The sequence below is a fragment of the Notamacropus eugenii genome, chromosome 4, assembly GCF_028372415.1.
Source record: "Notamacropus eugenii isolate mMacEug1 chromosome 4, mMacEug1.pri_v2, whole genome shotgun sequence".
Classification (NCBI taxonomy): Eukaryota; Metazoa; Chordata; class Mammalia; order Diprotodontia; family Macropodidae; genus Notamacropus; species Notamacropus eugenii.
This window is the reverse complement of record NC_092875.1, coordinates 89888786-89916715: the sequence shown is the minus strand read 5'-3', so window position 1 is coordinate 89916715 and position 27930 is coordinate 89888786. Positions and strand designations below refer to the sequence as shown.

The window sequence follows — 27930 nt, the reverse complement described above, 5'->3', positions numbered from 1 at the left end:
TACATCTCTACAGGCTGCAAAAATCTTAATACGTACTGAACATCCAATGAGATATGTATTTGTGACCAGACTCATATGCTAAAAGCTCACTCTCATTAATCAACGAACAACAAATACTCAGGAGCCAAATACAGACTTCAAAATATCTTTGAGACTTCATCAAATAAGCTGTCCTGACATATGAGTGTTATCACAGACAAAACCCTTGTCCACAATCTCCTGGACGTAACACTGAACCCTAAAAATTTAAGAATGTTTCTGACAATGATACCATAACTAATATGTAAAATCTCTAAACTTCAATGAATGAAAAGCTTTTAAATGGAAGACCAAGTGGAAGAAATAAAAACCACCAGGAAACCAGATGTGGTATATCTCTATCAGCTCATCTGCTTGCCACTGGAGTTGTCCCAAGGATGTTCTCAGTGACCCTAAAGAAAATGAACTTCATCTCAATACTTAAAAAGCAGTTATTTTACCCACCTATACAAGTTTGCAGAACATTAGATAAAAAAGAATAATTGGATAACAACTTGTCCCAGAACCATGTAACAATCAATCAATAAACATTTATTAAGTGCCTACAATGTTTCAGGCACTGTGTTAAGTGCTGGGGATACAAAAAGAGCCAAAAGACAGTCCTTGAGTTAAAGGAGTTCACATTCTAATGGATTTCTACCAAACCACCACCCAAAAATAAATAAATAAGAATGAGCAGAATATTAACAGATATTTATACAATGCTTTAAATTCTCCAAGATGCTCTATGTATAAAGGGGAATAGGTAACCTCCTCTGACCCCCCAACTGAAGGACCTTGGGCCCCTTTTGTTATATCCTATCTTGGTGCTGAAGGATTTGGTACTTTAGAGTAATGCTGTAAACCCTAGCTGATCCTTTGACATCCCCATAATGGCTCCAGCTGTGGGAGACTGCATCAGTTTAAAAGGAGAGACAGTTTACACTTTCTTTTTCTTCCACTTCAGCCTGGAATTTGTGACTAGGAAATCCTTCTTGGACTTCCTGGAAGGACTGAGAAGGGACAGCCTTTCTCTTCCTTGGCAAAAGTTTCAACTGCTTACATGTGGTTATTGGAGCAGGTATTCATCCAGGTGACCCTAAGAACTCTTCTGTTCCTTTTCCTGAGCATAAGTACCCAAATAGTAATCGTGAAATGGATGTTTCCAGCATTGGCTTGTGAATTTGAGATGTCACGAGCTCCTGGGTCCCTCTTCAATGCTGGTTGAACTAAAGGAGGTATCTCCCATAGCTATTACAGTGCTTCTTGGAGGAGATGACCACAGGCAGAAGGATGAGTACAATCACTGGTCTAATTCTCCAGAATATTTGTATTTTGATGAAATTCTTCAGAAAGTAAAGAGCTGAGATGTAAAGTTCAAATGTCTATTCAATAGTCTCATGTTTTAATGTTTTACGTATCAGTCTCCTGGGAGAGTAAAATAGAATTTATAAGTGATTGCTTTATGTTTAAGTCTTTCATCAATGCATGCTTATAAGTCTTTTAAGAATTTGTTTTGTGTAGAAAATAAACATCTTATACCTGATCTACACTGTATATCTTTCTACTTTACTTTTGAGGGAGACCTTAAGTATAAATCACACCTAAGCTTTAAGTGATTCTGTCCAAGGCTCTGAGGTGGGAGGATGAAGGACCAATCCTCAGGACCGAATCTAATTTATGTGCATGGGTCAGAGCTTGGGGTCTCTTTAGGAAAGGATGCACATTCCAGCCTTGCTGGCCCAGTAGTAGATCTGTGTTGTCACATAAACATCGTATCATTTAAGCCTTTCATAATTCTGTGAGGTAGGTAGGTTAGGGATAGGTACTGGAACTTATTTTAGGGAACTCTCAGATGAGAAAACTCCCTCTACCAAAGCTGGCTGGCACCATCTCTATAACTTAGAATCTTTGAGATCTGTCTAGAGCCCTGTGAAGAGTCTTGCTCAGGATAATGATCCATTATGTCATGCTGCCTGTCATGTGAAGTAGATACTACAACTATTAATATCCCCATCTTACAGGCAATTAAACAGTCTGAGATTGAGTGGGTTATGGCCATGGCCAAACAGACAGTAAATATCAGCGGTAAGATATTAACTCAGGTCTTCCTGACTGCAAGTTCAGCACTTTATCTACTATGCCTCTATAAAGGATTTGATGGTACCCAGATCCAATTTAAAGATAACACAAGGATAGGAGGTATAGTTAACATGTTGGATGAAAGAAAGAAGATCTAAAACAGATCCTACCAAGCTAGAACACTGGGCTGAATCTAGTCAGGTAAAATATAACAGACAAATGTAAAGACTTCCAGTTGGGTTTAAAAAATCAACCTCACAAATACAAGATGAAGGAAGTATGGGATGGACAATTTATCTGAAAAAAAGGCATGGGGAGTTTTAGTAGATTGCAAATGTATTCAACTCTTTGATAAAGCAATCCAAGATATTAATACAGTTTTAATCTCCATTGAGAAAGACATCATATTTAGGAAAAGGTCTTGTTATAGTGCACCTTGGCCACACTACATCTTCAGCAGTGCTTTCTTTAGGTACCACATTTTTTTTTTTTAAAGATATGAGAAAATATGCAGAGGAGGATGATCAAAATGGTGATGGGCCTTGAAATCATGCAATATGAGCACTGGTTAAAGGAACAGGGATTATTCAAACTGAAGAAGAGAAGACATAAAGGGTATGTGATGGTTGTAGGGCTCATATGCTCAAGGGAAATTAGATTTGTTCCACATGGTCACAGAAGGCAGAATTAGGAACAATAGGTAGAAGTTGCATGAGTTTAGACTCAATGTAAGAGAAACCTTTATAATTAAAATAAAGGGGTTAGGCTAGATCACTTGGGGTCTCTTCCCACTCTGAATGTCCTTTTGCCTTCTCTCTGTCCTTTTCATTGTCCTCCACTGGGTCTCACTTTTTTTAGTGGACTAATGAGGCTATCTTCCCTCTCCAGTCCTAGCTAACATGCTCAGACATTTCAATATTAATATTAATCACATCATGCCTTTGATCTGATTACATAATCTCTAAACCTCCTCAAATTCAATAGCCTTCTTTTCTGTTTCCTGAATGTCGACCTTTAATCTTCCCTTCTCCCTAACTTGCCACATCTCTAAGCTCTAGCTCTTTGAATTTCTGTTCACCAAATATGACCTCCTGTTCTCAGGCTCACAGGATTATAGAGCTGGATGAGGCTGCTGACATCATCAGTCTAATCTTCTCATTTTACAAGTAAGGAAACTGAGGCTCAAAGTGGGCATGTTACTACCCCAAAGTCACAAAGATATGAGATTTGAATTCAAATCATAGGATTTAAAGTAGGAAGAGACCTGAGAAATAGGTAAGGATTGGTTTCCAGGTTTTAAGAAAATGAAGACCTTTTTTTAATAGCAAAAAAGCTGTCAGAGCCCCATTATGGTAACAATTTTACTATCAGCATTCAATGATTGAGAAAAATGTATGATGAAAAGGCAACTAAGAACTCAGTAATGCTTTTAAATAATCTTATATTTTTATTAATCACAACAGAATCCACACACATTTGAAAAAAGGTAATACATATTGTGAGATATTATTTTTTCAGCCTACAGAAGGTACTTTTGCTTATTTATTATAATTCTACTTCACTCACACTGACATTACTCCAAAAATCTGTTGTAAACACAGTAGCCTCCATTGAAAATGAAAATACAGCAACCGTTCACAGCCATAAAGACAAAAGTATATTTGAATTACTCAAAAGTAATTCAATCAGCAAGCCCTCTTGCTAGCGCTCACCATGCTGCCATACGAAGGCTCCTTGAAGGGCACTGGAATCCATCTGTTTCTGAATGTTTGAACTGTTCTTTTCAGCATTCTCACTAAAATACAGCTTACAAATTGATAAGGAAAAAGCTATCCTGGGTAAATTAAGCATCCAATACGGATCTCAGGTAGGACAGTCTCCAAGCTCAAATAACCACTGACATCACAAAAATTCACAAGCAACTATTCTCTAAAAATAACAACATTGTCTCAATCTTTCATCATAGAAAAAAATATAAACTGGATTAAGCTGAAAGAGAATATAATCATTCAAAACCAAAACAGTACTATCAGTGAAAAAGTGAATTGGATACCTCGTGAAATCAGACAGTAGACAACTCCAAAGACCCACTCTAGGAGGGGGCAGGTTTCAGCAAAAGTAAAGGTCATATTTCATTCTGAAAGGTCAGGAAAAAATTTTTCTTATTAGGCACAATTGAAACATCAATAATATAAAACTGGTCAACAAAAAACCCATTATTCATACTAACCTATTTCTTTGGAGTTAAAGACCCAAACAGCAGAGCTTGGTGTTTATATGGATTCAGGAACTTTTATGACACGATAATTTTGTAGCACCCAGGGACTCGTGTCTGGGAACTACCAGAATAATCCAATTCCCTAATTTTACCAGGAGGTAATGAACCCAGGGTATTTTCCACTATACCACACTATACCACACTAGAATCCTAACTTCTTAGTTTCCCCTAGGAGTCCCTCCTCATGATCCTTTGCACAGCAACAACTCTGGATAGTACCTCTTTCTTCATGCTGCCCAAATTCAACAGGCTCAAGGATTCTATCTTCTCTTTTAGGCACTCTAACATGGTTCATAGACACATACAGCAAATATGTAGTGAGGTTGGTACCAAACATCTCTGAAGCTATTTATGCTCTCCCAGCTCGATACAATTATGTCTTTTGATTCCTCACCTCTCATGATTTTAGTGGCATTGCAGATGATTAAACATCCCATCCTCTGGGAAACAATTAAGTTTCTTAAGATTTTCTGAAGCCACCACTAAGTGCCATAATGTGACAATTCTTCAGCTTTCTCTTCAGCTCTTCCTCTAGGCTACTCCCCACCCAAGAAGTCAGACCAAGTTGATCCTAGGTTTTTCAGACCCAGGCCAGCAAAGCCATTCAGCAATTTTCTGTAGTGTGGGTCCTTTCACTTAATGCTCCCATTTACATCTTTCACCACTACACAGTTGAGAGCCTTTTTGACCACTAGATTTGCCAGGGGAAAGCTTCTATTCATCTGACTACTGAATTACAGTAATACTTTATTAGAGGTAGCAAACAGTTAAGAGTACTGACCTGAAAGTCAGGAGAATTAAGTTCTAGGCTTCCTTAGGTCCATGACTTCCCCATTTGTGTTTCAGTTTCTTTCAACTTAGAACAACAAATTTAATTTAAAAGATGTCTTAAATGATTACTATTTTCAAGATACTTTACTGTGTTAGGGTCTGAAGATAAAAAGACAAAAACAAACAAAAAATCTTTGCCCTCAAGGACATTCCATTCCATTATAATGCTGCTTAAGTAGTCTGAGTGGAAGAAATGCATGGTCATAGTTATAGTTTAGGAAGATTGTTCTGGAAGTTGTTTGAAGGAATGAAGAGACAAGAGACTAAAAGCAGGAAGACCAATTAGAAGGGTATTAAGTAGCTAAGACAATGTCTATGTGAGTGAAAAGAAGGGACTGGATTAAAAAGACATTGTGAAAAAAGAAACAGCAAGTCATGGAAACTGACCAGATACAGGGGAGTTGTGCAAGGGCTATGGGAATTAATAAAGTTCTGAGGATGATGGTACCCTCAAGAGAAAAAGGGCAACTTAGAGGAGGGACAGGTTTAGGAGGGCAAATGTGAGCTCCATTTTGATGCTGACAGGACATTTTGGTAGGGATATTCAGTAAACTTTTGAACATGCATAACTGAAGCTGGAGAAATGATCTCTAAAACTCATTTAGTTTTACTTTTCTGTGATGCAATGACTTCCTTCCAACTACCTAAGTACCTATTCCATTTCTTACCATTCTTCAAATGTGGGTACTTCTTACATGCCAGGACTGGGTCATGTTTCTCTAAAGATACGCTTGTTTAGGGACCATATTAACTCACAGGATTTTAATTACTACCTGTGTTCCCATGACAATCTCCAGTCCTACTTATCCTCCTTCGTCAAGATGGAATTCTCAATAATGACTAAGAAGGGAGTTGCCACTGAAGGAATTTCCAGTCATCAATTAGTCATTTAATGAACAAGTATGTGTTATGTATGTCTCTAAAAATGGCACAAGGCTGGATGCTGTACATTGTGATTTTTTAAAAATTTAGTCGTTACCCTCAAAAACCTTAGTCTATTTTAAGAAGTGACATACCACAGATCATCCTATCTATAAGATTGTCCATTCCCAATGACTATTTCATTTGTAAGTTAACTGGAGTGTAAGTTCTCTGGTCTTGAATGAAAAATGACTGGAAAATAATGGCTTTTCCTTATATGTTATATTCACATGGCTTCTCTCTACTATGGATTCTCTACTGTCTGATAAGATCAAAACTCTGAAGGCATTTCCATGTTCATAACATTTAATTCAATTCAACCATTAACTAAGCAAGGTGCAGAGGTAGGGGAAAATGCAAAGTTTAACTAAGATTAGGTCACTGGCCTCAAGGAGCTTAGAGCCTAGTAGGTTGCTCCCTAGTATGAATTCTCTGATGTCGAATAAGTGTGGAGCTCAAACTAAAGTTTTTCCCACATACATTACATGCATATGGATTCTCCTCAGTATGAATTCTCTGATGTATAGTAAGATATGAACCACATCTGAAGGTTTTCCCACATGCATTACATTCATAAGGTTTCTCCCCAGTGTGAATTCTCTGATGTTCATTAAGGGTAGAATTTCGAGTAAAGGTTTTCCCACACTCATTGCATTCATATGGCTTTACTCCAGAATGTATTCTTAGATGTTCATTAAGGACAGATCTTCGAGTGAAAGTATTTCCACATTCATCACATTTAAATGGTTTCACTCCAGTGTGAGATCGCTGATGTCGAATAAGGACTGAATGGCGGCTAAAAGCTTTTTTGCATTCCTTGCAAATATAAGGTTTCTCTCCAGTATGATATCTTTGATGATCAATTAATCCTAAGAATTTACGGTAGGATTTTCCACATTCATTGCATTTAAAAGGTTTTTTACCTGAATGAATCCTATAATGCTGAAGAAGGCTTGACCTGCTGCTTAAGCCTTTCCCACATTCACTACACTGGAAAGGTTTCTCGCCAGTATGAATTCTGCAGTGTTCGATAAGGCGGAGCTGGCTACTCAAGATTCTCCCACATTCAATGCATTTACAAGTGCCATCTCCAGTATGAATTTTCTGATGCTTCATAACACTGGACAGCTGAGGAAAGTTTTTCCCACAGATGTTGCATTCATAAGGTCGCTCCCCAGTATGAACTCTCTCATGACAATTAAGATTTGATTTTAGCCTGAAGACCTTATCACATTTGTTACATTTGTAGGGTTTTTCTCCAGTGTGAATTCTTTTATGTTCTGTGAGATTTGAGCTACGACTAAAGCTTTTCCCACATTCGTTGCATTCATAGGGCTTCTCTCCAGTGTGAATTCTCAGGTGTCTTGTGAATCCTGACTTCTGACTGAAGGTCTTGCCACAATCACGACATCCATAACGTTTCTCTCCACTGTGAATTCCCTGGTGTTGAATAAGGGCTAAATGCTGAGAAAAATTTCGGCCTCTTCCTCTTTTAGGAATTCTTTGATGAGTTATGAGCTTTGAGTTCCAATTGAAGGTTTTACCAAATTCATTATACTCTTGGCCTCCATCTCTAGACATTTGGTTGTGGAAAATTGTCAGCTGCTGAGAGCCTCTTGACTGCAAAGCTGACTTACTCCATCTCTCCTCTAAGAAATGTCTTGTCTGCCCTTCTATACTATTTTCCTGTCCAAAAGCTAGTCCAAATTCTGTGGCTTGAAATATGTCCCTTGGGGATTTTTCTATCATATTTCCATATAGTTCAAATGTTTTAGGCATTTCTTCCCTTAGAGTAAAATTTTCATTCTCAGACTTGTTCTTAAAACCTGAAAAAAAAGGAAGTAAAGATAACCGCTTCTTTTTGAGAAAAATTAAACTACAGAAGAAAAAAGAAAATTATCAAACAAATAAAATTAGAACAATAATTTTAAAAAACTTTCAAAGTGTTAGAAATAACTAAGAGTTCCAATGACAACATGGGGAAAGAAAAGGTATTCAGATGATCACCTCCCTGGGAAGAACATCCAGGATAGAAGAAAAGGTAAGCCCAAAGACCTAAATATGTCCACTAAGAGGAGTGAGGAGTTCTATCCCCAACTCCAATTCCAAGTGTAACTCCTTCAAATCTTCTCCTAGCATTTCAAATTGCTCATCAGTCAACAAATCAGCTGTGCTCTCATTTTTTGCTCTCTCCATTAGGATCTGATCTCACTCACTCACCACTGTAAACAACTGAAGAAAGTTCTCCTTCCTCAGGTTCTGGCATATCCTCAACCCATGACTCTTCTCCTTGCTCCAGCTGGGAGATAACATCAGGTTTAGAGAACAGAAGCCCTGATTTTAGGAAAGGACATATAGAACATGATTATTCATGTTAAAACACCAGAACTCTCTAAGCTCACTCCTAGGCTATAAGACTACAGGGGACAGATAGGGAATGATTTTTAAAGCTATAGCTAATATATGGAAAGGTCCAATGAGAGATACTTAAAAGGCCTCTGAGTTGAGTTCCATAATCTCTTTTTAGAAGGCGGTTAGTTTGGAAATGGTTGCCATAAAAATGACTTCTTACCCACTGACACAAAGTTCCCATAGTTCTCTAGCATCACATCTCTGTAAAGATCCCTCTGAGCAGGATCAAGCCATCCCCACTCCTTCCTTGTGAAATACACAGCCACATCTTCAAAGGTCACCAGCTCCTGAAAGAACACATTCTTGCTGCCTCATGGAAGTTTGGAATGATTTTAGAATTTTTAAATACGTAGCATACTACATAAAGGCAATATGACATAGTAGGTAAACACCCAGCTGCAGTGCCTAGAAGACCTGAGTTCAAGTCATACCTCTGACACATGCTAGTTACATGAACCAGAGCAAGTCTTAGTACCCCAAACAAATCTCTAAAACCAATGGCCAAATAGTAGCTGCTCAGAATTGGTAGAAGTTTACTTACCAGGAGTTCCATAAACCAATGAAATCATAGGTCCAAATGGGGGAAAAAACCCTGTCTATAAGGAAGAATATGTTGCTTGATTCCTATTTAGTACTGGACATAATTTATAAACCTAAGTATTTGGTACCTTGGTAAGAAACTTGAATATAAAGTCTCCCCAACTTAGCATGTCATGTCAAATTTGCTTCACCCTGCCCATTTTCTGCTCTGCTCTAGGTACCCACATTCCACTCACCCTTTCTACTTCTTACTCTAAGAACTTTGTTAAAAACAACACTACCACTGCCTCTGGAAAGGGCAGAGCAATCCAACGTCCTACTTAACATCTTTGTGACTTCCCAGACAATAACTTCCTTCCCTTATTGCTACCCTCCAATGTACTTTCTTCCTCATTAGAGATTAAACTCCAAGACAGCAGAAGATGATGCGATTTTGTATTTGTATTTATAGCACTTCACCTAATACCTGACACATATGAAGCGCTTAATTAATGTTTTTCAGTAACTCATTCATTGCTCAGGCTCAGGACCTTATCATCTTTCACCTAGACCAGGGGTTCTTAACTTTGGTTCCATTAATCTGTTTTTCAAAATATTCTGGTAACTGTATTTCAATCCTTTGTATTTTATTTTATGTATTAAAAATATTATTCCAAGAAGGGGTCCAAACCTGCCCCCCAAAAAGAATCCATAAACTATACCATTGTATTGCCCTGCATATAATTTTGTCAGCAAGGATTACTAATCATTAACCATCTCAGTAAACACTGTAAATATAGATTTTTTTTTTAAAAACCTCATAGAATTTTAGAGCTGGGACTTTAGAGATTATCTAGTTCAACTCTATCATTTTATAGAAGAGGTTTGCCACACTGATTGGTAAGAGTTTATCATAGTATCTAGTTGGCCCCAGTCTTCTAACCACATCAACTTCCTGCCATATTCCTCAGGGCTGCAAATGCACTCCCCTAACTAGAATTCAAGGGTTGTGCTAATTATTGATGAAAACTCACTATACCTAGCAGGCTACAGCCACCTAACCATGTCATCTTCCTGCTATGCCGCTGTTCCCATAACTCAGTCTCTGTACCCTTACATCCTCCTTTACCTTTTGATCTGGGAACAGTAATCAAATCAATACTATGCAGTTCTACTGGAAAGGGCATGGTATCCAACTGCTCTATGGCTCCACTCAACATCCTTGTGACTTTATCCTTCCCTGGCCACTACTCTCCCATATGTGCTGTTTCTATTAGAGTAGAAGCTCCTTCAGGGCAGAGACTGTCTCATTTTTATATCTGTATCCCCAAGAAAGTGGGGATACCAGTGAGTGGCACACAGTGCTTACGACTTTTTCATTCATTCTTTCACTGAAGTGCCAAAACAACTACTTGAATCCAAACTTTCTGACTCTAAGACCAATACTTTATCCACTACACCAGGTTAACTCATAATCTTTACTTACTTGAAATATACTCCATTACTGACTATACATCTCCACCTCCAACTAATGCCTTCCCTGGCTTCTGTTAAGTGCCAACTAAAACCCCATCTTCTACAAGAAACCTTTCCCACAAACCCTCTTAATTCTAGTGCCTTCACTCTCTTAATTATTTCCCATCTCTGACCTGTTTTATTTGTATGTACCTGTTTGTTTGTTGTCTCCAATGTTAGACTGTAAAGTCCTCATGGGCAGGGCCTATATTTTGTGGGTTTTGGTAACCCCAGCTCTTTGTACCTGTGCCTGGCACATAGCAGGTACTTAATAAAGGTTTAATGACTAACATACATATTTGTAACGGGTTTTGTTTTGAAAAACAGGGTGAGAAAATGAACCTTGGATGATTAAAAGAAGTATTTTTGAGTTTACTAAATACTAAAGTATGAGATACATTGGCTTCTGTCGATTGTATCCCTAATCTGTTCTACTTTTTAGCTATTACCTAATTGTTTTTAATGACCACTGCTTTGTGTTATAGTTTGAGATCTGGCATTGCTGGGCCCCTTTTGTTCCTATTTCTTTCCATTATTTCTCTTGAGATTCTTGACCTTTTTAAATCTCATTCCACATGAATTTCACTATTATTTTGTTCTAGTACAATGAACTATCCTTTGGTAGCTTGAATGGAATGGCACTGAATAAGTACATTTAATTAGCAAATTAATAAGTAAATGTCATTTTTATTAATGAGAAAAATTAAATAGCAGTATAGGAGAAATTAGATTTAGACCAACACCTCACATCTTATACAATCATAAGCTCCAAATGGGTATACGACCATTATTTATAAAAGATCACATTGTAAACAAATTACAGAACATGGAAATAAATTACCTATCAAATTCTGAATAGGAAAAAAATTAATGATCAAACTAGATCACGGAAAATAAAATAGATAATTCTGATTAAGTAAAATTAAAAAGTGTTTGCACAAACAAATCTAGTTAAGCTGAGAATAAAAGGGAAACAACTTGGTTGAAAAAAAACTAAGTTTCTCTGATAAAGATCTGTCACAGGATATGTAAGTAGTTGATTCAAATTTATAAGAAAAAGAGCCATTCCCCAATTGATAGTCTAAGCATATGAACAGACACTTCTCAAAATAAGAAGCCCAGGATGTCTATGAAAATATGGTCCAAATTACTACTAATCAGGGAAAATCAAATTAAAGCAATTCTTATATTGTCCCCAATGGAGTAGCAAAGACACCAAAAAAGGAAAATGATAAATGTTGAAAGGCTATGGGAAAACAGCCACATTGATGTATTGTTGGCAGACCTAAGAATGGGTACAGTAACTCTGGAAAGCATTTTGCAATTATACATAAAAAGTAATAAATAGTAAATACCTTCTGACCTAGTTATATTACTGTTAGATCTATACTCAAATACATCAAAGAAAGAGAAAAATTTTCCTTATGTACAAAAATATTTATAGCAGCTATTTTTTTGTGGTGGCAGAAAACTGAAAACTAACTGGAGGTCCATCAGTTGAGGAATGGCTAAATAAGCTGAGGTATGTGAATGTGACTGCAGTACTATTGTGCTTCAAGAAGTGAAGCACACGGTGACTTTACATTTACAAATATAACGGAAAGACTTATATGAACTGATACAAGGTGAAGTAAGTAGAATCAGAAGAACAATGTATACTATAATATCAAAATTATAAAAGAGAACAATTTTGGGGGCTTTTACAAACAGATGAATGAAAGTAATAAAATAAGGAGAACAAGTTATACAATAATAACAAAACCATAAAAACAAACAAGTGAAAGTTTTAAGAACCATGACCATAAATGTCCATTTATGATTCCAGAAGACTGATGAAATGTGCTATCCATTACAGAGAAGTGATGGATTTAGAGTACAGAAAGACACATATGTATACATATATAGGCATATAGTCACTGAGGGGATTTGTTTGGTTTGACAATATATATCTGTTACAAGAAAATTGGGTTGTCTTTTTTTCTCTTTCTGTTTTCCCCTACAATGGAGTGACTGAGAAGGAGAAAAACAGATTTCTATTATTTTTTTTAAAGGGAGGTAAGGGGTACTACAGATGTAAAATGTTGCAGTCATTCACATAAAGTCACTGCATTATTATTAGTTTTGTTAAACTTTTATTTTGTTGTGTTTCACTTTGTTATAAAACAGCTCTCACAAAATAGGACTAATCTGTAAACCTCTGTAATGTAAAAACAAAACATATAAATAAAACTTGTTAAAAAACCAAGCAAAAAACAAAAAAGTCATTACTCTGGTTAACCAGATGAAGCAACTCCCTATTTTATTTTAGCTAGGTCCATCCCTAGGGTTACAGTTGAAATCTTTCCAGCTTGGGAGATCCTGACAGATCATGAGTCTACCATGGTCTTTAAGAACCTAAGATCATATCCACACCTTGAGGAGGCATAAGAAAGGAGGATAATTATTTATAGCACTTCAAAATTACTAAACAATATAACATATATTGATCTGTACCTAAGATTTTATTAATGTAGAAAGTTCTAAGCTAAGAAAACCCTAGGTTTTAAGAATTACCTGGGGCACTGAGAAGTGAGGAGATGTGCTCTGCATCTCATGGCCTATGTGGATGAAAAGCAAGACTTGAATTCAGAGTATCTACTTTTCCATAATGCCTCCTTACTGATATATATTATCTCATTTTATTCTTACAACCCTTGAGAGATATCATGGTTGTGGAAGAAGCAAACAATTTAGAATCAAAAGACTGCCCTTTCTTACCTATGCATGGCTTAAGGCAGGGCAGAAAACATCCATGAGCCTAAGTTACTTCATCTGTAAAGTAGAAATAGTAAAAACGACACTACCTCACCAAGAACTTTGTAAAGAAAGTGCTTTGTAAAATAGAATGCATATATGCTACAATGTAATTACTGTGAAAGCCAAACTATTAGAAAAATGCTATCCCCATTTTAAAGACAAAGGAAATTCAGTAATTTTCCCCGTGTCACATGGCCAGCAAGTGGAAACGTTGGACTACAACTCAGAAATGTGGCCATAAACCTATTCCAAGGTACTGCCTTTCTAGAATCCACTCATCGTATCATACGCTAGACAGAAGACAAAGCCAAAACCATGTCTGAGGAATATCACCATGATTACATTTTACTTATTGCAGAGAGGGAGACTGGCTCTATGTAAAAAAAAATGTCCCCACCACTAAAGCAATCCAAAACTGCAATAGGATGACTCAGGAGGCAGAAGTTCCCCTTACTAGAGAACTTCAAACAGTCAAGGGCACATGGGTCAAAAACAACACTCACTGCCCAAATGTAAATGGAAAATATTTCACAAAGTAAATAAAAACACAATAAAACATAGATAACATTACATTTTAAAATTAAGTCATCCTGCAGAGATCCTTCCATTTGAGTTTGAAGCACTTGTTTGGGTGACCACTTGTTGATTTGGGTTAGACTAGATGGGTTCTGAGAACCCTTCAAACTCTGAGGTTCCATGATAGTGTAGGCTTTTAACAAATGTTAAATTGATGAATCATTGATAAAAATTCTATCACAGATCAGTGACCCACAACTCTTCCCTGTTTCTCTCCTACTCCTCTGGAATTGTTTCCCTTAGCTCACAGCTTCCCTTTATGGTGGAATCAAATCCAGTCTGGCTAGTTGAGAGGACCGGGGAGCGGGGCAGGGGGGGAGTAAGGGAAGGTGTTCATGTAAATCTGTGGCTAGGGTCAGTCTGAAACAACCTCCTTAACCCACTAAGCTACCTTTCTCTCAAGACAAATATTTCTCTGTCCCAAAAGCTATTAGGAGAGGAGGAATAAAAACTTATCAATATGGAAAACAGCTGAACAAACCACATTATATGAATAGAATATTACTGTACTCTAAGGAATGACAAATAATAAACATTTTAGAGAAATATGGGAAGATTTTTATGAAATGATGCAAAATAAAGCAAAGCCAAAAGAACTACACAGCTACAACATGAAGACAATAGCTGACATTTAGGTTTGCAAAGCACCTTGCTTAATCTCGTTTGTTCTCCCTCAACAACTTTGTTAAGTTAAACACTATAAATGTTATCCCCATCTTGCAGATAAGGAAACTGAGGCTCAGCTAGGTTACGTGACGTGTGTGTGTCTTCATCCCTCACTGCCGAAGAAGACCATGCCATCAGAAAAATAATGATATGACTTGCACTTGACTTTGTTTTGAGTGAGGGAGGGCTGTGCAGGTCACCAGCCTCACTTCTCCTCCAGAGTCACCTGCATCCAGTGACCAGATATTATTCATCAGGATGACTAGAGATGACCCAGGATGAGGCAACTGGGGTTAAGTGACTTGCCCAAGGTCACATAGCTAATGAGTTTTGTGACTCACAGTCACATGACTTGCCCATAGTTATAGAGTTGGTGTCAGAGACAGAAAACAAACTCAATCCAGCACTCACTTTCTCACTGTAATTGTCGCTTGTAAGATAACACTCAAGGACAAGACCACTCAGGTTTAAAAAAAAAAAAAAAAAGACAATGTTGAGACCAAATGAATAAGGTTAAAGCATGAATACTTCCTATTATTACCTATAAAAGTAGAATGTGACATGTATTGTCAGTTGCAATCTCATTATCAAGTGATTTATTTCAGATTTTATAAGATGCTACTTAAGAAAAGGGATTGTTTCATCGTCCATCACCAAGCATAGTGCCTGGTACAGAGCCAGTGCTTATTAAATGCTTGGTGACTGATTGTTGTCTGCTGTGTCAGAATATCCATCTTCTACACAGCTGCCAAACTGCCTTCTTGCTGAGGACTTTGCCACCATTACTCAGCTGCTTTCCTGCCCTAGAACTTCCCTCAGCTCTTGGGGCCTTCTCATCCTGCATTATCCTTCTGCCAGACTGGCCCCCTTTTCCCACTGGGGAGTTCCTTCAGGTCCTCCATTTTGGAGATGGGTGATGGCCAGCCATGTTCTCTTCTCCCAGAGGTGTTTTTTTATTTTCCAGAGTTTGCCACCACATAGGAAGCTTCTCTTCCTCCCCCTTTTTTGTGTTGTGTTCCCTTGTTAGAACATATACTCCTTGAGTGAAAGGAATATGTTGGAAGATAGTAAGTGCCTCATGAATGCTTGCTGCTGGTCTACCTTCCTGAGATGCCAAATCCAGAGATCTGACCACATTATTCCCCTAGTTATAAAGCTATGGTTCTTTATGGCCTCTAGGATAACACACAGACTTTGATCTGAATCAAAGCCCTCCTCAGATTTCTCACCTGCCTTTCTTCAGTCACTGCATGTGACACTCCAAGCATTCTCTACTTTTATCAAAGCAGCCTGCTCGATGCTTCGTCTAAATGATAGTCCAGTTCCTGCCTCTTTGTGTCTTTGCACAGCTAAACCCCTATGATGTCTAGAGTGCTCCCCCTCCTCACTGTATATACTTCAGGGAATCCTTCAAGATACATTCTGAATTATAAAAATCCACCCAAATTCATACCCACAAGGGAATTAAATGTGTCAAATACTACATTTAGGGGAAAAGAGAATGAAAAATGAAAGACAATGGATAGCATGATTAAGGAGGCCACTGGCAACCTCCGACAGCAAGTCCACTAGGATGGCAGAAGTTAAGTCTTGAGGAGACAAGAAATTAGGGTTAGCGCTCTTCATATCAAATATCTGGAAGAAAAGTGAGTACCGTAATGGAATACTATTGCACTATATGATGAACAGGAAGACTTCAGAGAGGCCTGGAAAGACTTATATGATCTGACGCTGAGTGAAAAGAGTAGAACCAGGAGAACTTTGTGCACAGAAACAACCACAGTGTGTGAGAACTTTTTCTGGTAGACTTAGAACTTCGTTGCAATGCAAGGACTTAAAAATTTCCCAATGGTCTTTTAAGGCAAAATGTCTTTCACATCCAGAGAAAGAACTATGGAATTCAACTGCAGATTGTAGCAGATCATTTTCTTTTGTATTACATTTTGTTTTGTTATATGATTTCTCCCATTCATTTTAATTCTTGTTTACAACATGACTATGGTGAAAATGTATTTGATAGGAATGAATGTGTAGAACCTATGTAAAATTGTATGCCATCTTGGGGAGGGAGGGGGAAAGTGGGGGGGAAGGAGGGAAAAAATAAAATATTAAAAAAATAAACAAAAAACAAAAAAATTAAAAAATAAAAATAAATAAAAATTAAAAAATAAGAAAAATACATACCCAATGACTGGAGGAACCGATAAGCAAATTGTGCCATACAAATATAATGGAATTAGTGCTGTGCTACAAAAAAAATGAAGAACTGAGAGAAACTTGGAAAGATCTGTATGAAGTGATAAAAACTGAAGCAGAACAAGAACAACTGACATCATGAGCCCCCATAATAATAATAACAGCTAACATTTCTATAGTACTTATGTACTAGCACTTCATAAAGCACTTTACCATTCTTATCCCATGAACTAGGTGTTACTATTATTCCCATTTTACAGACAAAGAATCTGAGGCAAAGAAAGCTCAAGTGACTTGTTCAGGGTCACAAAACAAGTAAGCCGCAGAGGTCACTTCCTGACCTTCCTGAATCCGGGCCAAACACTCTCTCCACTGCCCCACTGAGTGTGAAAGATAACCACACCGAAAGAATTTTGAACTAGGATCACTGCAGTTAACAACCATGACTTCATAAAACTGATGGAAAAGCACACACTAGAGGTATGTAGTAAAGCCCACATTTATGATGTGGTTAGTGTGCTGATTTGTTTTGCCTCGCTTATTTGTTATGAGGAAAGGTTGAATGAAGGACTGGAGGCGGGGAAGGGAGGAAGAGTCATTTAGACATCGATAAAACTTTAAAAATTATTACTGCAGCCTAAATATTCATCAGCCTTCAGGCTACATGGGGATAAGCCTCCCCAAACATAGCTAGGCTGGTACTTGGATGAAATACATAGTTTGTTACTAGGCCTGTACACAAAACTTATTCTGCTCAGCAGGGCCTGGAAGGCCTTATACTCCAAAGAAATAATCTTAAAGAACCTAAAGCCATCTCCACAACACAATGAGGCACTGGATCAATTAACCAAGAATAATGTCCTGCCTATTACATAGAAGGCACTGTGCTGGGTGTACAAGTCACAAATGCAGAATGAATAATCCCAAGTATATCTAATACATACACATACACACACACATACATATGTATATATATATATACATATATATCACAAAATTAATAAATATGAATATATTCAAAGCAATTAAATTCATGGTAGTTTGGGAAAGAGGATACTAGAGGATACTAGAATGGCTTCATGTGGAAGAAAGTGGACAATTTCAAAACAGCAAAGAGTCAAAAAGAGTAGAAAATAGTTGCTGAATGGTGGGGAACACTGGAAATATCCAACAAGACTGGGGAAACATAAAATAAGTGATTAAGTAACAATGGAAGAGTTTAACAACATACATAGACAAGAGTACTCTTTATTAGTATAAGACATTGATGGAGGGTTGCTAAATAGGACTAAAATCAACAAGATCATTTTAAAGCATTCTAAATGGACTCAGTGCGTACCAGTATGATATACCTGCTGGTGAACCAGTACTGACAGCAATCACAGAAAGATCAAATAGCTGAATTTATGTTCACTGTAATACTCATATAGGGAAAAGAGAGTACCTGAAGAACTACCTGAAAAGTTATTAAGAAAAAGCAATTTAAGGGATAAACTATCTCTCCATGCAGAGGACAGACACAAAAATAAGCCTAAAAAATCCAAGACACATGGTAGGTCATGACTGTGGCAGTTAGAAATCGCAATATGGAACCAGGATAAGTGACGACCAAAAGGGATGATATCCTCTCTGCTGGAGCCACAGGTCCTAGAGTCCTATAAAGTTTTAAGAACCCAGGAAAGTAGAGGTTTCCTAGATCTGAGAGAATCCTAGTCCTTTGTGGGCCATCTCCACTTGAAGGTCTTCAGACCTTCAGGAGACAAGAAAAATTCTCAGAAGCTACACTCAGAAAGTATCACATAGATAGTCAGTTATACCCTCTACATAGAGTGTACATTACTCTATCCTTGGCGCCTGAAGGATCAACTCCATCAGATTACTTAGTCTGTAACATTTGATATAGTGAGCAGAACCTTTTGGTTTATGAAACAAAAAAGGAATGAGTTAGGACGTCCTGGATGCCAGGATGGTTAGACGCAAGCACCCGGCAATTTATTGCTCAGAAGCAAGTGGCTGTGTGAAAGAAGCTCGAATGGTGGAACAGAAAAGCCCTCTAAAGTCAGAGGGCATTGCTTACTGGGTCCAGCAAGAAAGAAATCAGGATGGAAGTAACTTTACTAAAAACATATTCTCCTGGCTCCTCCTGATAGTTACCAAGAAATAGGGGAAGGAAATAGGTCTGAAGAATCACTGAGGGCTAGGTAGGGAGAAGTCTTATCTGGCTGAGTGGCAGTGGGAAGCTACCTGATCAGATCCTGATCAGGAGGTGTATTAGGGAGGAAATCAAAGTCTCCTTGGAGTCTGATGGAGACAAGTGGATATCTTGGCAGAGGGCAGACTCACCTATGCTTGACTGGTGGTGGGAATGGGGGGGGAAGAAAATGGACCCCCAAGCTTGGATCAGCTGACCACATTCCCTCACAATCCTTTTAAACAAGTTAATCTCAAAAGTGGGCCAAAACCTTATTCAAGTGCAGGAATTCTTAAGATACATTGTTAAAGAGTTAAGTCTACTTGAGTCTAAGAGTAAATAATTATCTGGTAAATCATATCTCACCTGGTTGCTGAGAAGATATGCAGAAAGAATAAGCAGGGGACCTCTTGGATGCTGCTGATCAAGGGGATATTTAAGTAACTAGGAACAATAACCCCAAATTTCGTCTTTCAAGCCCAACTAGCCACCACTGCACAACTGTGAGCTCAGGGTGATCCAGCCCTATCTCAGTGGATTAAAGGCAGGGTCCAGACAAAATGGCCAACTTAAAGGTTGATTTCCCCTGAGCCCCACCTCCATGATAGATGGAAGGCACGGAAGCTAGGGGAGGAGAACATGGTACTACTCTGGCAATGTTCATTCCTTAACTGGACATATGAATCCTTTACTACAAGAGCAGGAAAGTCAGACCACCTGCACAAAGTAGATATGCTGAGGTCGAGTACATGAGGTACAGTCTCCATCCAGTGACTGGGATGTACAGGCTATTTTAGTCTAGGCTATTCCATGCGGAAGACAAAGTAGGAACCACTGGATCTGCCCCAACCCCAATGTAGTCATCAACATGAAAGATAACATGGGGGGGAGGGGGGAAGGAAGGGGAGAATGGCACACATGAAGAGGGAGAGAATAGTAACAGATTTCAGCCTTTATTAATGAGATGACTTGACAGAACTGCAACTCTGTGCGGCCTGCCTCCATAGGAGGCTCTTGAATGTATCTTCTAAGTGGACCACAGGAAGCTGCATTCAACAAGCATCCTTGGAATATTACCTGCTACATCTTGAAAGTGAACTCTAATTACCCTAATCTTGGTATCCGAATGATCACTGTGCCAGATGTCATAGCCTGCAACAGGACTCAACAAAAAAAATTGAGACAATGAGTTCAGTAAGGGAAAGGATAAGATGAACCCACAACATATCATTCTAATAAAAACAAAAATGATAAAGAAAATCAGCAAAGGATTAAGACAATGAATGATAAATGAATCATTAAGGTTACAAAATATATAAAATAATTTTTTTTAAGTATACACATTCTGCCTACTGCCAACAAAGATGAAGAACCAAGTTTTTAAATGCTACCTTCAATCAGGCATGATTTTCAATTCCAATATCCTATGTCTCAGTATAGTAAATATAGAAATAATTATATCCTTTAATCCAATAAATCCATAATTATGATCACCCCAAAAGTAATTATTTTAAAAACCAACTGTAAAATCTATTTAAAGATACATAACTTGCAATTTTAAAAAACTGGAAACTACATAGGTGTCCAAAGATAGGAGAATGGCTGAATAAACTCATTCATATCAAATAAAATGGAATATACTAAAGCAATTAAGAATGATAAATATGGGAATATAAAATAATATAGAAAACCTTATACAAAGCCAATAAAGCAGTAACAGAATATTTACACTAATTACGATTAAAGGAAAAAATTGTACACAAAATACGGATTAAGAGAGACTAGAGACATAAAACTAAACGGTTAGGAGATATGTGCATATTGAAAAAAATTTTAATATAAACTGTTTTCTCATATGTTTAATCCGTCTTGTAAAGTTCAGCAATAACTGAACTTTATTTTGATAATCTATAGAATAAAGACAGCATGCTGGGCATAAAAAATTCTCTAATGGTTTTTCAGCATACTATCTCTCATAAAGGAGGAAATTTTTTTTCTTAGATTCCATCCCAATAGTTTTAAGTATTTTTCTTCTTATTTAAGTTTGAGAGGACATAAAGAATATCTAATTATTTCTGCGGCATAATGATCAACCATATTTGAAAATCATGAAAATGAGAACAGTGCTCTAAAACTTGATATGAAAAATGGGTACGATTTCTAAAAATGAATAAGAGATGGAGTCTAGAAACCAAAAAGCAGAGAGGAAGCAAGGAAGCCCAGTGGATAGCGTTAGACTTGAAGGAAAGAAGTGAGTTAAAATTCGCTTCAGATACTTCCTTAGTAATATGACTCTGGACCAGTCATCTACCTTCTCTGCCTCAATTTCCTCATGTGCAAAATAAAGATAATAATTTCAAAGGGTTGTTGAGGATTAAATAACATATACATGTGGACACTGTAAACCTTAAAGTGCTACATAAATGCTATTATTATTATTATTATTGTTATTATTCCCTTATAAAATTCTACAAAAGATCATTTTTAAAAAGGTTTAAAAATTAGGTCACTGGAAAGTAAACTGAATTCCTTAAAAACAAGTCATGACAAATGAAACTCATTTCTTTTCTCAGATAGGTTAACTACACTGGTAGGACAGGGTTTTTGTTGTTGTCATTTTATTTCAGGAAGCTACAACAGAAATTCTGTCACTAAATCCTTATGGACAAGACGGAGAAATGTGGGCTAGACCAGGGGTGTCAAAATCACACCTCACAGGCTACACGGGGGCCTGCAAAACTATGAATTGAAGTCCAAAATGGATTAAAATGTAACTGGGAAATGTTTAACAAAATAAATAAAAATACGATACAAAATAACATTAATTTGTGGTTTTTCTAAGTCAATATGGAACTATTTCTATTTGAAACAGAATACTGAATATGCCTAGCTACTGAAATTTACCTTAGTTTTATACAGCGAAAGGCAGTGTGGTATGGTAGAAATAGGGCCAACCTTGAAGTCAGGAAGACCTGGGTTGAAGTCTTGCCTCTGAAACACACTACTAGCTCTGTAACTGTGGGCAAGTCATTTAATACCTCAGTGACGCAGACAACTCTCCAACCTTATAAAGCACAGATAAGTGGTTGATCTCCATCAGTGGAGGAAGTTTCCATACCAAAAGGTCCTTAACCAATTAAATCAAAGGTCTAAACTTAAAAAAACCACACATACATATTATGGTACACTCCAGTTATTTGTCAGTGTAAGACCAGAAGTAAGAAGATTCTAGATTAAGGAAAACTGAGCACTGGACTTGGAGATGGTTTGAGTCCCAGTTCTTCTGTACATAAGCTTTGTGACAATGGGCAAATCACTTAACCTCTCTGAGTTTCAGTTTTCTCATCAGTGAAATGGAAGTAACATTTGCAATGCCAACCTCTTAAGGATATTGTAAGGAATGTAGATTACAAATCACTGAAATTAAGATACTTTAATTACAGTAGATGGGTGAGTGACGAAGGCTGGCATCTAAAGGGAGAGTTCAGAGATAGGGGACAAATACCATGTTGAAGACCATTAAGGTGGTGCAGAACCTTCTGCTGCTGAAGGATCTCAGATGAAGAGAAGCTGATGGAAGGTGGAAAAGGCACTGACCCTCGAGCTGCCACCACGATTCTTGTTTCTCTGAGAAGCGTCCTTCCTGTCTTTGTACACAGACGAGGATCTGAAGGTAAACATTACAGGAAATTGAGAATTGAACAGCAAAGTCATTGTGATTCAACAAAAATTTCGGAGAATAGATTTGTTCTATAGGAGTATACAAAGGGCACAAACAGCTGATTCTGTTAACTCCTCAAGAGAATAGTACAGAAAGACAGTAAGCAAAGCTAGTCACAATGTCCAGTTATTAGCCCCCAGGAAAATGAATACAGTTTTGATAAAGAACAGGACTTTGCCTTTTAATAGCTATAAAAACTAGTAATTTCTGACTTCCCTATTTCTATTAATTTTTAGTGTCTCCAGAAGGAAACTATATTTTTCTTTATCAGGGGTTCTTAATCTTTTTAGTTCAAGAACACCTCTGCAGTCTGATGAAGCCTATGATACCTTTTCAGAATAATATTTTTAAATGCATAAAATAAAATACATAGGTTACACACAAATCAATAATATTGAAATAGTCATAAAATTACAAAAAAATTCACAGACTCTAGATTAAGAAACTCTGATCAGTATGATTCTGTGCTAACTTCAGATCAGTCACACAATCAAAAAAATGTTAAGAGGCAGAAATGTCCTTAGAAAGCATCTAATCCAACCTCTGCATTTTGTAGATCAGGCAAACATGCCTCACAGCTGTGTCACAAAACTTGCCATGTGAGGTGGAATTGTAGTTATTTATCTCTGTCTTATCCTCCTAAGAAATTATAAACTCACTAAGGGTAGTGATTATAGGGATCATAAGGTAGGGTCAGAAGGGACCTCAGAAGTCATCTAGTCCAAATCCTTTATTTTATAGGAGAAGAAACTAAGGACCAGGGAGGTGAAGTCACTGGATCGAGGTCTCACTGGATCAAGGTCACTGGATCAAGATAGTAAACATCAGTGTTTTATCTGGCAGAAGCTGGGACTTACTAATGGATTATTTTATTAAAAACTAAGCAATATTAAGCAAGGTTATGAAAGCTGCCTAAGATAATTCTGAACAACTAGGTCAAGAAAAAACAGAAGATATGGTATAGAGAGATCCTGCTAGCTCCAACATGGCAGCAGTGAATGTACGTGAGTACAAGATATATACACAGTAGGTGTGATCAAAGTGAGAAAACCAAATGGATTCTATTTTGGAATTAATTCTACTCTGTATCACTGCCGACATTTCATAAAGCTGCCTAAGCCAAGTTTCTTTGTCTCTGAGTTAAGTTCAGAAGTTCAGTTTTCCTTTCTGAGTCAAGTTTAAAAGTTCAGCTTCCCTTTAATCACTTTAATTAAAAGAAAACTTATCACTTTACCACTAACAACCCTTGTACAATTATAAGAAATTTCTTATCTATACACCACTAGTTATTCTTGCAGATGGACTGGAACAAGCAGAGTTATCTAGATGGAAGGAGGGGTGGCTGCTAGCCCACATTCCTGACTTCTAACCAATCATATTGCATCTATGATGCTGCAAGTTTTGTAACCAATGATACTGTTTTCCCTATCTATGATGTTGTCTTCTAGTTTTCAGACACTCTTCCTTTTGTCTGCAAAAATTACATCTGTTCTTATTAGGGGTCTTTCGGCTTGCTGAGGAGCTAAAGATCCCTTTTATTGGTAATTGCTAGCCTTACTAATAAATTTAACTTGCTTGGAACTCTGCTTGTTTACTGTCATTTCAACAGTAACAAAAGGAAAGTAATGCCAATTGTAGCCACTTACCTCATGAGTGTAAGGAGCAGCATGCCTTTAGAGCTGGCGGATAGACCTCCTGTCCTTGGAAGGTGATCAGAAGAACGTGAGAAACGCCATGGTAGCGACTGGCTGCTTTATCTGATATTCATGGGATTAGCCAGCCCGGAATAAAGAGGTTCTCCATGGGAGTCAAAGGGTTATGGGAGTTTTTCCTCAAAGTTTAGCTTTCCTGCCCAGGATCTACGCAGATCAGAGATGAGATTTAGACTACAAATTACTCAAAGAAGTACTTGACCTAAGAGATCTAGAACAATGCCTCACCAATCCCAAGAACGGCCAATTGCATCTTATTAAATATGAACACTGAGGCCAAGGCAGAAGGGTCCACTGAGTCAACATGTGACATACTCTCACAGTGGCTTTAGGAATGATGCCACAGGATATGTCCCCACCTTATTTTGGAAATGTTTGGAAGAACTAAATATTAATACGTGCTTAGAATGTCACAGACAGATGTAGCAATTCATAACCAGCAGGTTATAAGACTGAGAGAAGAATTAAGAGAAACCTACCATCTATTGATGGCTTCAGCAAAGAAAAACATTTGAGGAGAACAAATAATATTTTTACCTTGGAGTTTGCTTAAGAACTCCAAATGGGAAACAATTTTGTAAGACATTCCTGGGAAGTAATTCTGTAAAGCACAGAAAAAGTATTGGTGGAAAGTCATAACATATTACATAAGTGAAACCACAAAGTATCAAGTCTACAAAACAGTACTGAAAAATGAACAGGCCCTAAAAGACAATATAGGTAATCAACTGCTATTTGTAGAGGAACTGGTTGTGCAGGAACATAAGAATTAGGGGAGTGAAGGGACTGGGCCCAGTGAATCCATAGATCATGGCCAAATACCCATATCACAATGTGGAAGAGATCCAATGTGGAGATGGCATTAATCAGGATTTTAAGGATGATGAGATCTAATCTGTGTAATGTTGGAAAATGTGGATTGCTACCAAATCTATCTCAATATTCAACCAATCAATCAGAAAACAATTGCCTTAACAAGAGAGAAGCTAAACCCAGAGGAAACCAACTCCATTCCTGTTACTCTGTCACTGGATGTCTCAGGGAGGCAGAGGCCACATGGAACATCTTTCTATTTAGGATAGCAGATAAGCCCAATAGATCCCATGCATCCATAGGTCTAGAACTTGAGTCACTGACCAATGTATCCAAAATTGGCTTTCCCCCATAAATAATGAGAAAGAACATTCGGAATTGAGAATAAACCACAGAAGAAGTGCCTGGACTATGCAATCCCAACTAGGCTAATACCTAGTACCATAAAATAATCAAGAAGGATGTCATCCCATAGTACCTAGGGGAGAGTCTCCTGCATACTGGGGAAATGGCAGGCCAACAATGGAACTCAAGTAAAGTATACTGTATGCAAATTTATTTTGCATGAACACTATTGCATATTCTTACTGTATGCAAATGAACTTTGATCTTGACACATGATATCCCATGTCATTTTCAAGGGCTGCAAATTGTTTTGACTGAAAGAGAAAAGGCAATGAATATTGGTTAATTGCACTTTCCCTTTCTATTTTCCAGTTGAGTTACTGGAGAAAATAAAGTATATTTACCTTAAAGGATTTGCATGGTGATAGATGAGACTGATAACCAGCAGACAACAAGATCTTTTAAGAAAAGATCTGGAAAAAGCAGAAGAGGGCAAAGGTTTTTTGGGGTTTTTGCTTCATCTTGCACTCAGATGACAGCCTCCAGACTGGAGACTTATCCTGCCTTATCTGAAAACACTGAGGTACTACATGACCATACTAGGGATACGTGAAGAAAGGCAATAAAGAAGAAGAAAAAGAGGGAGAGAGAGGGAGACAAACAGTGGGGGGCAGGGGAGGGAGAACTTGTATTTGTCCTTTGTTTTCAAAGAGGATCATGACAACAGTGAAATGATGATGTGATTAGTAGTTGACTTTGATTTGAGTGAGGCAGGGCTGTGCAAAGGTACCAGCCTCACTTTCTCCCCCAGAGACATCTGGATCCACTGGCCAGATATTAATGAGGATGACTGGAGATGGCCCAGGATGCAATGGGAGACCCTGGCCCTTTTAGGCTAAGGCCTTTTCAGGTACTCAGAGTGAGGTAAAGTCTGTTCAGTAAATAAGCTTCTTTAAGAAGTGAGTCAAGGGATGGCCCCTTTAATTAGAAAAAAAAATGAAGCTGGGAGCGGAAGACCTTCAGGGTTTGTTGTTCCAACAGTTACCATTAACATTCACTCTAAGCCATTGGAGGGAGGGAGGGAGGAAGGGAGGGAGGAAGGAAGGGAGGGAGGAAGGAAGGAAGGAGAAAGAAGGAAAAAAGGAAGGAGAAAGAAGGAAAAAAGGAAGGAAAGAAGGAAGGAAGGAAGGACCTTTGGTTCTGACAGCCACACTCTAGGCAGGACACTGATAAATGGGAGAGTATCCAGAGAGTGACTAAGGGAAAAAGGATGATAAAGGGTCATTGCAGGAAAAAGAACAGAAAGAACTGATTAGATTGTTTGGAGAGGAAAAGACCCGGGCCATGGGGGCAGGGACGGGCTAGCAGCCTTCAAGTGCCTGAAGGGCTAATCCATGAACGACTGATTGGGCAGATTCTGTTTGGGCAGAACTGGAAGCATTGGGGGGAAATGGAGAGAAGGAAAGAAAGAAGGAAGGAGGGAAGCAGGGAGCGAGAGGGAAGTTTGCTTCTCCCCTCCTCGAAAGGATGTACAAGTGCCCAAGGAGACCTCGTGCCTAAGACCGAAAGTGACCCCGAACTCCCTCTGCCTCGTTGGGATGAAGCCTGTTTCGTTCCAGACGGGCTGTTTCCTCCTTCTAATAAAGCTGACCTCTGTAACACCGAGAACCACACACGTGCACAGGGGAGCTGGTCCAGATACACTAGGGGGAGACGTGCCTCCCGCTGCCGGGCACCGCCGGGTGCCCGCGCCACGCGCCCTGGGGCACTCGCTTAGCCCTCGCCTCTCTGGGGCAGCGCACCCAATCGCGCCGCCCTGGAAGCCCCTCCCCCTCCCCTCAGCACTGACCTGGGCCTCGGAGCTCACACTGCCCGAGTCTGCCCCTTAGGGGGCCACAGGAACCGTCACTGAGTCGTCGCCCTGACCCCGACAACCCGCAAGGGCCTTAAGGGGAGACTCTGGCCTGGTGCAGGGCAGAGAGCCCTGGATGAGGAGTCAGAGGCCCGGGTTCAAATCCCGCCACGGTCCCTTGCTACCTGCGTGTGACCTTGGACAAGTCACTTCCCTCGGCGGGGTCTCAGTTTCTTCCTCGGTAGGATAAAAGGTGGGGGGGCTGACCCTTAAGGTCCCGCTCCACGTCGAGGAAGCCGCGATCGTCCCTCATCGCACAGATGTGGAAACTGAGGCCCGGACAGGGGAAGGGCCCCGCCCGACGTCTCGCGGGGCGGTCAGGGCACAGCCGGAGCTTGGACCCAGGACCAAGGCACCCCCGGGGAGAGGGGAGCCGCGGCGAGGACGGCTCTCCGTCCCGGCAGGCTCGGGGCCCACGGACCCCGC

The 27930-nt window shown here is 38.7% G+C and overlaps 2 protein-coding genes across 5 annotated transcripts in view; both read right to left on the bottom strand.

Moving 5' to 3' along the window:
* The window catches only part of LOC140500349 (uncharacterized), a 43516-nt gene extending 39280 nt beyond the window's left edge, over window positions 1-4236 (bottom strand). The window contains exon 1 of the mRNA XM_072602852.1: window positions 4154-4236. The gene's annotated coding sequence lies outside the window, so the exon portion shown is untranslated. The remainder of the gene's footprint in view (window positions 1-4153) is intronic.
* Window positions 3525-27930, bottom strand: LOC140500350 (uncharacterized). 4 transcript variants are annotated; one of them, XM_072602858.1, is made up of 10 exons: window positions 27442-27929; window positions 25997-26065; window positions 25836-25906; window positions 24972-25035; window positions 24369-24581; window positions 22507-22668; window positions 13334-13387; window positions 8703-8829; window positions 8351-8464; window positions 3525-7956 (listed from the first exon to the last, which is right to left on the bottom strand). In XM_072602858.1, exons 8-10 carry the CDS (start codon window positions 8734-8736, stop codon window positions 6527-6529), a joined length of 1578 nt encoding a protein of 525 aa, XP_072458959.1. In that variant the 5' UTR covers window positions 8737-8829; window positions 13334-13387; window positions 22507-22668; window positions 24369-24581; window positions 24972-25035; window positions 25836-25906; window positions 25997-26065; window positions 27442-27929; the 3' UTR covers window positions 3525-6526. The 4 variants fall into 4 exon arrangements, with proteins under 4 accessions (XP_072458959.1, XP_072458956.1, XP_072458958.1 ...); XM_072602855.1 differs by having other exon boundaries at window positions 13130-22668; window positions 27442-27930; XM_072602857.1 differs by having other exon boundaries at window positions 13334-22668.

Bases quoted from the DNA above. Each gene is read 5' to 3' on its own strand.
- LOC140500350 (XM_072602855.1), bottom strand. From the start codon at position 13,165: ATGCAGAGCACATCTCCTCACTTCTCAGTGCCCCAG. The intron at 8,830-13,129 runs GTAATTCTTAAA...GTGTTCTTTCAG, and splicing joins CTCACTTCTCAGTGCCCCAG to GAGCTGGTGACCTTTGAAGA. The intron at 7,957-8,350 runs GTGAGTGAGTGA...CTTTTTTTTCAG, and splicing joins TTCTTCAGTTGTTTACAGTG to GTTTTAAGAACAAGTCTGAG.